The following is an 11,098-nucleotide window of genomic DNA, read 5'->3' as shown; positions in this document are numbered from 1 at the left end:
ATATTGGGGTTGTATTAACCGCACGTGGAGAAATAATAGGAAAATGAAAAATAATAGTAAGGCAGAATGCTAAACTGGAAGCATATTTTAATAAAGATTTCTCTAACCGGCTTTCATTGCGAAGCAAATTTTCAAGAAGAGAGAGAATGAAAATGTTTTTTACAAAGAAGTACAAAATGAAGAAAATAATATATTATGTATGTATGTATGTATTACATGCTTTTATATTTTTATATTTATATTTGAATTTTGTAAACTTCATGAACTGAACTGAACTTTGTAAATCTCTGAAGAGGCCTAGAGAATCATGCATGTACCTCCATTGCATCCATTTCATCTACCAATTGCTCCGTTGTAAATAATAAAAGGAAAAAAAAGTAATCACAACGAAAAAGAGAAAAAACATGCCAACGAAAATATCTGAGAAATTTAAACGGACAGAAAAAAAAGCCCTTCTAAAAACTTAAACTCTAAGCCACCTCAAGCAACAACAATTTTGTCATCGGGCTTCGTTAGATGGGTCTTAATTAATTAACTGCGTACTGTCCCATAATAAAACAAACTTCGAAAGTTGTTTCATTAACGTCTGTTTTTAAAGAAATAGCTCGCAATATTTACATAATTACAGTGACTTGTCAGTAGTGCATTGTGGTATGCTAGAAGCAAATGCAATTCAAAGTTACATAAACGACAGAAAAGGTTAGCATCGCGCGAGAAGCGAAAAAAATTCATTGTTCGTCATAGTCGAAGATTCCTTTAATTTGAGTTGCAACCAAGAAATGCTGTCTGTTGAAAGTGCTTGTCTGTGACATTCAATGTACGCTTCTGGTTTGTTTCGTACAAAGAACTGGCTGGTTACTTATTTGTGTGGTGAAATATGAGTATACTGTATTCATGGTACGTGCTTTGAAATGTGGAGTGATGACGAAAAGATTCTTTTAAATACAAGTCGATCAGAGACCAAGAATTCTATGTTCGTCTCTATTCCCTGGAACCTTCGCTTACCCTCTGCACTGATTCTGGCATGCTTTAGTTTTTATAAACCCTCAGTTATGTGGAAACATCTGGGACATGATAGAACATTCTATAATATAGAGCGATATTTCAGCAAGCTGATTGACTAATATTCAGGGTATGTCACCTGATCTAAGTGTTGCCTGATGCTAGTTACTAAAGCTGTAAGGTTTTGATTTAAGGCTTCGCTACATTACCAACTCCATCATCATCACCAATGCCAACACCACCGATACAGGCACAAACACCAGCACAACTCAACCCACACTAAACCAATATAGGAAAGTTGGTTATACATCATTAGATGTATACCTGACTTTCCTATATAAAATTATGAATTAAACGGAACGCTGAACTCCAGACTATCAACTTAAACAACATTTATTCAGGTGGTAAATATATACATCTTTAGCTCTTGTTGTTACAGCTTCTGTGTGTGTGAGCATAGTTGTTGGGACGTTGTTATGCAGATGTAAGCGAGCTGTCGAGCGTAAGTCCGAAAGATGGAGAGTGACAACTAAACACGTCCATGCTCTATTGCTGGCCAGCAAGAAAGAGATAGAATAGAAGCGGGAACGCTTGCTTGTTTAATTCCACGCATGCGCACGGCGTTATTACAGGGCTCCCTTGCCAGTGCGAAAACGCACGATAATATGAAATCTGTTAGAACGCCTGAGGCAGAATGGCCACTGAAAACCACCCACAAGATGTAGCACAAAACACACACAAAGAAAAATGAAAGAAATGAAATGTACACTCGTGTGATATATGCATGCAATGTACAAATGAAATGACAATGACAAAACAACCGTGATGACAACTGTCCAGGAAACTGGAATCACGACCTTTTAGAAAACCATTATCCCGACGGATCTGGAAACTTTAGAGGAAATGATAACAAAAGTTTATTCAAAGAAACACCTGCATGAGACGATAGGGACAGAACAATGTGCTTCCCGCAGAAATAATGTAAACAGGTTTTCCCCTTTTCTTTCTTGTCTGAAATGTCCTTACTCAGAATAGGCAGTGTAAATGCACGTGCCCTGAGGTCGACTTGGAAGCAGAGCCCCGACTCAATGACATCAAGTCATTAGATATAAATGTGGTGACCATCAGTGAGATTAAAATTTCAGATCCATGAACCCTTCCGACCATTTTAGTTGGATATGAAACGTACACACCTTCAAATCGTTCAGGACTTGGAGGCGAAGGTGATGTGTTGTTTTGAAGAAGCTTGTCTCTCACGATACAGAGCATCGTGTTGGACCTAGAAGGTAAGTTGGTGATTCTAGACGTAACCAGCAACGAAAGTAATGACTTCAGACTGTAAATCGTCTACACCCCCAACAAGGATCGGGCGACCAGATTTCTTCAGGCATCAAGAGTATTTCCTGGGAGCGATCCACTTGTGAGAGGTTGGAATGACAGATGCATGCAGGGACAGTGTAGGGCTAGCTGATAGAAAAAGGGGTGGTGCAAAAGCTTTGCAAGCCTACTTAAACATTGCCAAATGTCTGACATGCTTAAGTAGGCATGACCCTGGTTACTGGAAGTTGAGAGCATCAATCCCGGCGCGCCAAGCTTACAGAGACCGGATTAGCGAATTAGCTCAGTGATTTGGCGGGGAAAATCAACAACATAAATGGTGGCTCACCCTCAAAAGAGTAATTAGATAACAAATTGATAAAGATAAGTAAGGGGCTAGCTATAAAGAAAAATAGATGAGAGAGAGACCTAATTAGAAACTTAGAAGAAGCGCTAAAGGAAGGCATTGCAGCCAACATACTTACGGAAAGATTGATCCTCGACTAATTTTTCATCACAAAGCGCAAAGGCTACTTTGTCAGATCTAAGGTGCGTGCTCTAAGAGAAGAAAGGAACGAAAGCCATTCGAGCGGCCCGAATAGCTGTAGCGCAACATGGTTACAAAGCCACAATCCAGTCTTTGGCAGACCATGATGAGCGAATGCAACTCGATTCTAAGCAAGAGATGTGCTGTTTTTCACTCGACTGTTTCGGACGAATAGAGGGTTGTATTGTAAGATGGATTTCAGTGGTTACCTAGACGGCCAGCCGCGACTCTCATTAATGAAATCAGAGTCTTGCGAAAGGCCAAATAAGGACACATTGATAATAGATAATCTGACTCGGATAAGTGCAGATTTCAAAATATTGGTTAAGGTGTTAGCGAAGGGGTTGGTTCTTGCCGTCGACAGTCTGATTGGTTATGCGCAAGCATGCACCATCCCAAATAGGTCTATCTACGATAGTCTCCATCTCATGTAATACATCACAGAGAGGGTCGGTAAGGAATCTGGCATGGGTGGGGTCCGGACCACAGGCATGGTTGCCGTTTGTCAGACTAGTATTTCCACAGCTCGTTTATCTGCGTTGCATCCCTCGACGTAGTTGAATAACCAATCCCGACCAGTCGAAACTCACAGTATGGTTTGTACTATTCATCCTTTCAATCACTGAATACAAAACGTGGCCCGTGAGACCCCGTTCGGGTGATTTTCCTGAGTCACCATCTCACCCTTGTACGCCAATCCGTTGCAAGGTTACTCATTTATAGATCAGTGGACTGCAGCAACGTGTACCCTTAACATAGTTCTCAAAGAGATTCAGGGTTTTAAGGGTCGTGAGTTCGATAAAAGATTATATCCATAGAGATTGTAGTACAATGTTTCGTCCTTTTTGCTTTTTAGACGTATGGTGCAGTTTAGGGAAGGTTTGGCTGGAAGAAATTTAACAATCTCCAGACTAAATGTAATAGAAAGCAAAATATGAAATAGAATATAAAACTTTTCAAAGTTGTTACCCCATTTCTTTCTTTCTTTCTGTAATTTTTTTCAGTTTTGATATTTTTTCAAAAATTGTTTCAGATTCGAGATTTAAATATTTGAGATTATTATACTCCATATAAACATTTTAAATTTTTACATTTTTTAACCCTTTTTTTTTTCTTACATTTTCTCTCGTTCTGTAACTTTCATTTTTTTTTACCTTTTTTAAAAAATCCATTTGTTTTAAACATCAGATGATTAAAAATTATCGAAACGAAACTTCGCTAAATAACTGAATTTGGGAAAATTCATTTTTACACAATCGTAATCTCCAATGTTTACAAGATGTAAGTCCGAGGTGGGAAAATTAAACATTTAGAAAAATGTCAAAAGGGAAAAATTACAGAAAAGGGAAAAATTATAGAAAAGGGGAGGGGATAAATATGAATTTTTTTCTTTTTCTTTTTCAGAATCATAATCTATGATGCTTAAAAAACTCACATTCCAAGAAATTGCGATTTTTGTTGCTCTAGATAATTTCCGACTCTATTCTATAGGATTGCCTTTAAAAATTTCGTTTGACTCAAAATAGACGAGACTGTTTTTATCCGATGAATTATCTACCCTTATACAAATGTTCAGTTTGTATATTTTTTTTTTACAAGATCGATTAAATTAGTACCTAAGAACAATTAGAGCTTGATATAATTAACTAAGAAATTGTCGAGGGTGGTGCTACAGCATCGCCGCAAGAAGCCCTATGACTGAAACCACTAAAACAATAAAAGAAAGAATAATAATATTCATATAGCTGATACATAAATATTGGTTTCAAATTTTGGCACAAGGCCAGCAATTTTAGGAGAGAGATATGTCGATTACATCGACCTCAGTATTCAACTGGGGCAGAGGTAAAGAATACGCACGCTTCCCGTTTTCGGCGTAACCCTGATCCTAACCCTAAACACCGAAAATGGGTAGTGTGCATATTCTTTACCTTCCCCTCAACTGCAACTTATTTTATTGACCTCGAAAGGATGAAAGGTAAAGTCGAGCCTCGGCGGAATTTGAACTCAGATTTGAACTCTTTAATCAGCTAATAGACAGTAACTGTAGAATTAAAGTAGAAATGAATATTTCTCATAAGTTGATTTGAAATAAAATTGTTTCAGTTATATTCCATATAATTTATATTATTCACATATAAAATAATATATTTTTTTTTTTGCTGTGCTTTTCAAATTTTTATTTCGAATTCTGAGTTTCTATAAACAATTTCTCTGATTTTGTGCGGTATTGAAATTCTAAATGACAACATGGCGCTATCCTTGAATGATTTAGCTTCGTTGTTAAGGTATTTTTGATACACATTTTTTGAAAAATAATTGTTGTAAATAAAATATTATTTTTATCCTTTAATTTATTTAAAATTCAGCACGGATGATTTGATGTATTCTGTAGAAGTGAATATTTCAATATTTTTAACATTTGTCTCTACAGGCACGTGTTTAATCAATATGAAAGTGTTCTATTTCGACAGCAGAAATTTAGTTTTTTTATACTTTATTTCTTATATCATGTAACAGAATAGTTTATAATGATTTATATTGGTTTCTTATCAAGATATACAATTTCCTTTCAAAGTTGCATATTGTTTAGCTCCCTGATTCAATATCTTATAATCGAAAGCGTTCCAAGCAGAACCAGCTCGTTTTTTTATTTACAAGTATCATGTTTCTAATGATATATTCAATATCTTCTTTTGCAAGATGGTAGGGTGTAATTTAAAGAATATTTGGGTGTTATTTCTAGTAAGCCAACGACCATGTAGCGCCTTCCTTGTTGATTCGTCTCTTGTACAATTGTCCTTTATTTTTAATAAAGCCGCTAGCTGATGAGCTTCTGCCCGACTCCTTCTATCGCAGTGTGTGTCAACTCCTGCTATGTCTCACACACTTCTGCTTTTGTCCTTTAATTCTGTTCTCACTATAACTTCTAACACAGAATGGCAGATGAGGCCTTCCTCACTTCTGGTTCCCTCTCTACCCAACTTACTCAAGCCAGGCTTTCAATAATTCCATGTACAGATCTAGTTATCACTGTGTCCATCGGAGAAAAGGCTGTACTAGCTGTTGTACTACTGCTCCGTAAATGCGCTTAGACATGCATACTCGTGCAAGCATTCAAATGTATAATATACATTTTAAAGATATTAATAGTGACCTTGTGTGACCAAAGACATCTCACTCTATCTGCAATCTGGAGTGATGTGTAAAGCTGCCGTAAAACAAGTACTAACTATAAGATAAACCTGTTTATTATCTTTAACCCTCCGGTGGTGCAGTGGGGTATCTCATACCCCAGGTGATGTTTGCATATGTGTATCTTACATCTGGCAGCAGTGATAATGCTATCCATCCATGTAATTTCTTGGCACACTCCACTGAGTTAATGCACTACTTACTAAATGATGAGAAGTGTACACACGTATTGTGTCTGGGGTTGAGCATACCCCACCATACCATCCACTGTACTATTTGTTGACAGATACATTTTTGTTTCCTTTTCTTTATTATTGTTTATTTTATTTATTTTTATATCTGAAAGGCTGATTATTTCTCGCATAAAATTATATATTATTGTCAACTAACCAACATTCTTTTTTTGTTATTAGATGGTTTTGAATGCCATAAAAGTGCGAAATCTTCTTTCCTTTCAAATTCACAATGGACTATGAAATACAAATGGAAAAATTGAGAGAGAATTAGACATAGAAGAATTAGGATAATTTCTTGATGGAGAACCAGATGAAGAGAAGTCTGAAGAGGAAAAAGAGATCGAGCATAGCTGAAGAAGAAATGACAGAGAAGAGGGAGCAACTGAAGCAGGTGGCATGTTGCAGACTTCACCAGATGATCTTTTAGAAGAAACAAATGAAGCTAATGATGAACAGAAGGCTACCAGGAACACAGAAAAACAGTTTAATGACAAAAATATAAAATTCTCTGGAAAGAAGTTTCCCCATGTCTTCCCTGGCATACACGTGCACACAACATATACTGGGATTCACCAGGACCAAGAGAAGCAGCAAAACCTGTGTATGCCGCAAAGGACTGCTGGTTTTCGTTTCTCACGCAAGAATTTCTGAATGAATTAGTAGCTTGCACTAATATCTACATTGACAGTAAACAAAGAAAATATAAAGATAAGTCAAAAGACAGACATATTAATGAAAGGGAGATGAAAGCTACAATAAGACTGCTTTATTTGTTAGGAGTTTTTAGAGCTAACTGAATAAATATGGAAGTTGTTTGGGCAACTGATGGTACAGGAATTGAAATTTTTCTGGCAACTGTGTCTTTGCGGCGATTTCATTTCTTGCTGGGGGTCTATGAGGCTGAAAAGAGGCTAGAAGATAAGTTTGCACCTTTTAGAAAGTTCTTTGAGAAATTTGTTGATAATTGTATCTCCAATTATAATGTCTCAGAGGATGAAATGTTGGCTGCCTTTAGAGGGCACTGTCTATTCAGGATCTACATGCCATGTAAACCAGTAAAATATGGCATAAAAATATTTATTTTGGCAGATGCTAAAACTTTTTATCTGTCACGTATGGAGGTCTACTTGGGGAGACAAGCAGAAAGCTCAGCTATAGTAGATAATTCAGGAGCAGCAGTGGTAAAACATATGGTGTCTCATAAATGGGTCTGGAAGAAATATTACAATGGATAATTGGTTTACAAGTTACAGACTTGAGTTGATCTCTTGAAGAATTATAGATTAACATTAGTTGGCACTCTGAGAAAGAACAAGATAGAACTCCCTCCTCAGTTTGTTGCCACAAGAGGCAGAATTGAATACACAAGCTTGTTTGGTTTCCAGAAGGATGTTACACTAATCTCATGTGTTCCCCAGAAAGGTAAAAATGTTGTCCTACTGAGCACAATGCATCATGATGCTGCAATTGATGAAAGTACAAAAGAAAGAGAAAACCAGAGATTATTACCTTCTACAACAGTACTAAAGGAGGGGTAGACACTGTGGATCAGTTGTGTTCCATCTACAATGTTTCCAGATATACTTGATGTTAGCCAGTTACAGTTTTCTACACCATACTCAATGTTGCAGGAATAAATGCATACAATATATTCATGACAAACTCTCAAACAGCTATCAGGCGCTGGAAGTTTCTGAGAGAATTGGGACTCAAGTTGGTGGAGGACCATATCCATCATCGCAAGACAAACTCGTATTTGAGGAAAGACTTGGAAAGGAAGATTCAACATTTCTCAGCATCTAAGGAATTACCTCCAAAACGTCATCCTGAAGATTCCATACAAAGATGCTCGTTGTGCCCCAGGTCAAAAGATCATAAGACAAGAAATTGTTGTCAGAAGTGTTATAGGCCCATCTGCTTGGAACATGTTATGCACATTTACATTGACTGCTTTACTCAGAATAATGAGGATGATAGTGCAAACAATGAATAAACAGTAAATATGAAAGGAGCACTCTCCCCACCAAAAAGTAGTTTTATTTTGTTTGACCTTCATTTTCAAAGAGTACTTGTTTATTTTTGTTTACATGTTAAATAAATACATTATATCAATATGTTTTTTGGTAATATTATTGCTTAAGAACACATATAAAGTAATAAAAAGTACTAAAAACAGCTAAAACAATGGGTGGGGTTTTTCATACCCCACTGCACTAACCATGAAAAATACAGAACCACACCAGCGGAGGGTTAACTTGAAGAAAAAAGGTGTTGGGATTATAATAGTTCAGGAAGCTCAATCTGTTAAATATTATCCATCAGCAGAGAAAGTATGCAACAACAATGCTTTTCAAAATTAGATATCCTAACTGTGTTGCCACTTCTGTAGGGAACTATTTTGTACAAGGTTCAGCAGCCTCCTGCTTGCATATGTCCACTCTTTGCCTGGAGTCAAGACCTGCACTCTGTATAAAAACTTGCTGCAATCAAACAGAAGCTCCACAATCTTTGAATGCTTCACTGAGAAAGATCTCAGACAGAGTTAGCCAAGCTTTCTAGAAACAAATGTGTAACCCTTTAGTATTCAGATTACTCTGTCAAACATAATGCTTGTTTATTCAAATTGGTTTGACTTATACATTATTTTGTAGTTTTGAGATTTTAGTGATGTGCTTGTTTATTTTTAGAATGACATTGTAGAGTAGGTGTGAGAGGTTGGATTTGTCTGGTTTGATTATAAAACAGAATATTGGCCAGATATGGCTGGTTTACATGCAAAAGAGTTAAACACCTGTTGCTTGCTCCAATTCAATTATAGTAAACTAGTGATTAATTTATTGGATTTTTCTATGAAACTGTTATTCACAAATGCATCTTTATATAAACATATGAGGTTAACTCTAAGTTAATTGAGTTAAATTTACATTAAAGAAATAAGCAAAGCAAAATGTAGCAGAAACTTCTATGATGAGCCTACCAGGCTTAAGTAAATGACAGTCTATTATGTTCCCTCTCTTCCAAAAATTAGCAGTAATAATTCCATGAATGCAGCATTTTTTTAATAAGGAGCAATTTTTAAACATTTTAAAGCTAGTATGCGCACACAACTCAGTTTATGATTTGCAGCATCGGCACAAGGTCACATTTTTAGGTAGAGCAGTACTTTACTGACACTAGAAAGATGAAGCACAAAGAAGATTTGGCAAAATTTGAACTCAGAATATTAAGGGTAGTGTTTAAATATTAAAAAGCATTTTGTCTGGCACTCTACCAATTCTGCTTCTGAAAATATTTGGATGAAGATGAAGAAATAAAAACTTCAATGTGACATTAATCTATGTTATATGTCCACAAGTTTTTGTGGTGGATCAGAATAAAGATAAGTCTTTAAACCACCTATTGATCACATTTGCTGAAATATACCAAACCATATTTGTGGTAAATAGTATCAAAATTATACACAGTATATAGAATATCACACTTTTGTGGGTGTATCATGTAATCTCTTTATACAAAGTGAGAATCCCTTTGTTACCATCAGAATGACTAATAGCCTAAATTTATTGTACACATTGCTGATTATGCCAGCATGTACATATAAATGCAGTGCTAGCTGTTTATAAATATTTGTTTTAATGCTTACAGACTTCTGACTATTTTACTTTGAAACAATGACTATTTGTGGGGAAATCTTATGATTCACTTTGCTCCAATTTATATTTTGTCTTTTAGCCTTTTTGTGATCGTATAAACTACAGTTTTTTCTGGTTTAATTAACTTTGAAAATAATTATTTGGAGAGCTTTAATTTAAACTACTAACTTTCCCATTATTAAGCTGGTATATGGAATATATCTACATAAAAAGTTATTACAGAAAATTGTAACAGCAGCTTCTGAATAAATTACAAACACTTTAAAATGAGAGATATTATATCAAGGAACAGAAGTAATCTCAAGCTGGTTGGTTTTGAAAGAATTAAACAAACATTTGCAGCAAATTGCTATTAGATTCCAAGTAAACTGTATTTTAAATATATATTAAAAAAATTTTTATTCCTTCATCTATTTTCATTTTAGTGTTTTATCAGAAGACTCTACCAAGTCACAGACATTTGATAATTTAGCTTCAACATTTCATCATTATTTTCAAAAAGCTGATCACTTCAAAGTTGGAATGGCCTTGGTAAGTAAATATTGCAAAAAAAATTTCTGGAATTACAAATAAGCACAAATGGTAGAAGTTAATTCAGTTCATAAATGTCGATTTTTCCATGCTGTCATGAGTTGGACAGCTAGACAGGAACTGGCATGGTCAGGGGTCACACCAGGTTCCATAATTTATTATGGCTCGGTTTCTACAGCTGGATGCCCTTTCTAACACCAACCACTTTATAGAGTGTACTGGGTGCTTTTTATGTGGCACCATCACCAGTGCTTTTTACATGGCACCAATACCTGTGCTTTTAATGTGACACCAGCACCTACACCAATGCTCTTTACATAACACCTTGGTTTTAGGATCTCAATTCAGTTGTGGTGGGTGGGTCTTCTCGTGTAACTAAAGCTAAAAGAGATGCTCCATAAACACTCACTTGCAAAACACTACATCATTACTATCATGTACTCTGCTACTCTTACCTCAGAATTGTTCTGTTGCAGGTTACAATAAATTGCAAACAGTCTAAAACAAATGTACAATCTTCTCAATGAAATTAAAGTTCAGAGATGATCTGGAGGGACAGGATTCCTACATTTAATCTTTTCAAACTCATACAATTACTGTAATTATATGGGTCGCCA

General features: G+C 35.8%; 1 protein-coding gene across 1 annotated transcript in view; it reads left to right on the top strand.

Annotated features, from left to right (window-relative positions):
* The first annotated feature begins 5,098 nt into the window (after window positions 1-5,098).
* Window positions 5,099-11,098, top strand: part of LOC106872963 (CCR4-NOT transcription complex subunit 11) — a 35,871-nt gene continuing 29,871 nt past the window's right edge. Inside the window, exons 1-2 of the mRNA XM_014920151.2 lie at window positions 5,099-5,154; window positions 10,376-10,481. Of these exons, the coding sequence (XP_014775637.1) occupies window positions 5,117-5,154; window positions 10,376-10,481 (144 nt within the window). The 5' untranslated portion in view covers window positions 5,099-5,116. The remainder of the gene's footprint in view (window positions 5,155-10,375; window positions 10,482-11,098) is intronic.

The sequence above is a fragment of the Octopus bimaculoides genome, chromosome 15 (genome assembly GCF_001194135.2).
Source record: "Octopus bimaculoides isolate UCB-OBI-ISO-001 chromosome 15, ASM119413v2, whole genome shotgun sequence".
Lineage (NCBI taxonomy): Eukaryota > Metazoa > Mollusca > Cephalopoda > Octopoda > Octopodidae > Octopus > Octopus bimaculoides.
The sequence above is the reverse complement of the archived record's forward strand: the minus strand, read 5'-3'. Positions and strand labels throughout refer to the sequence as shown.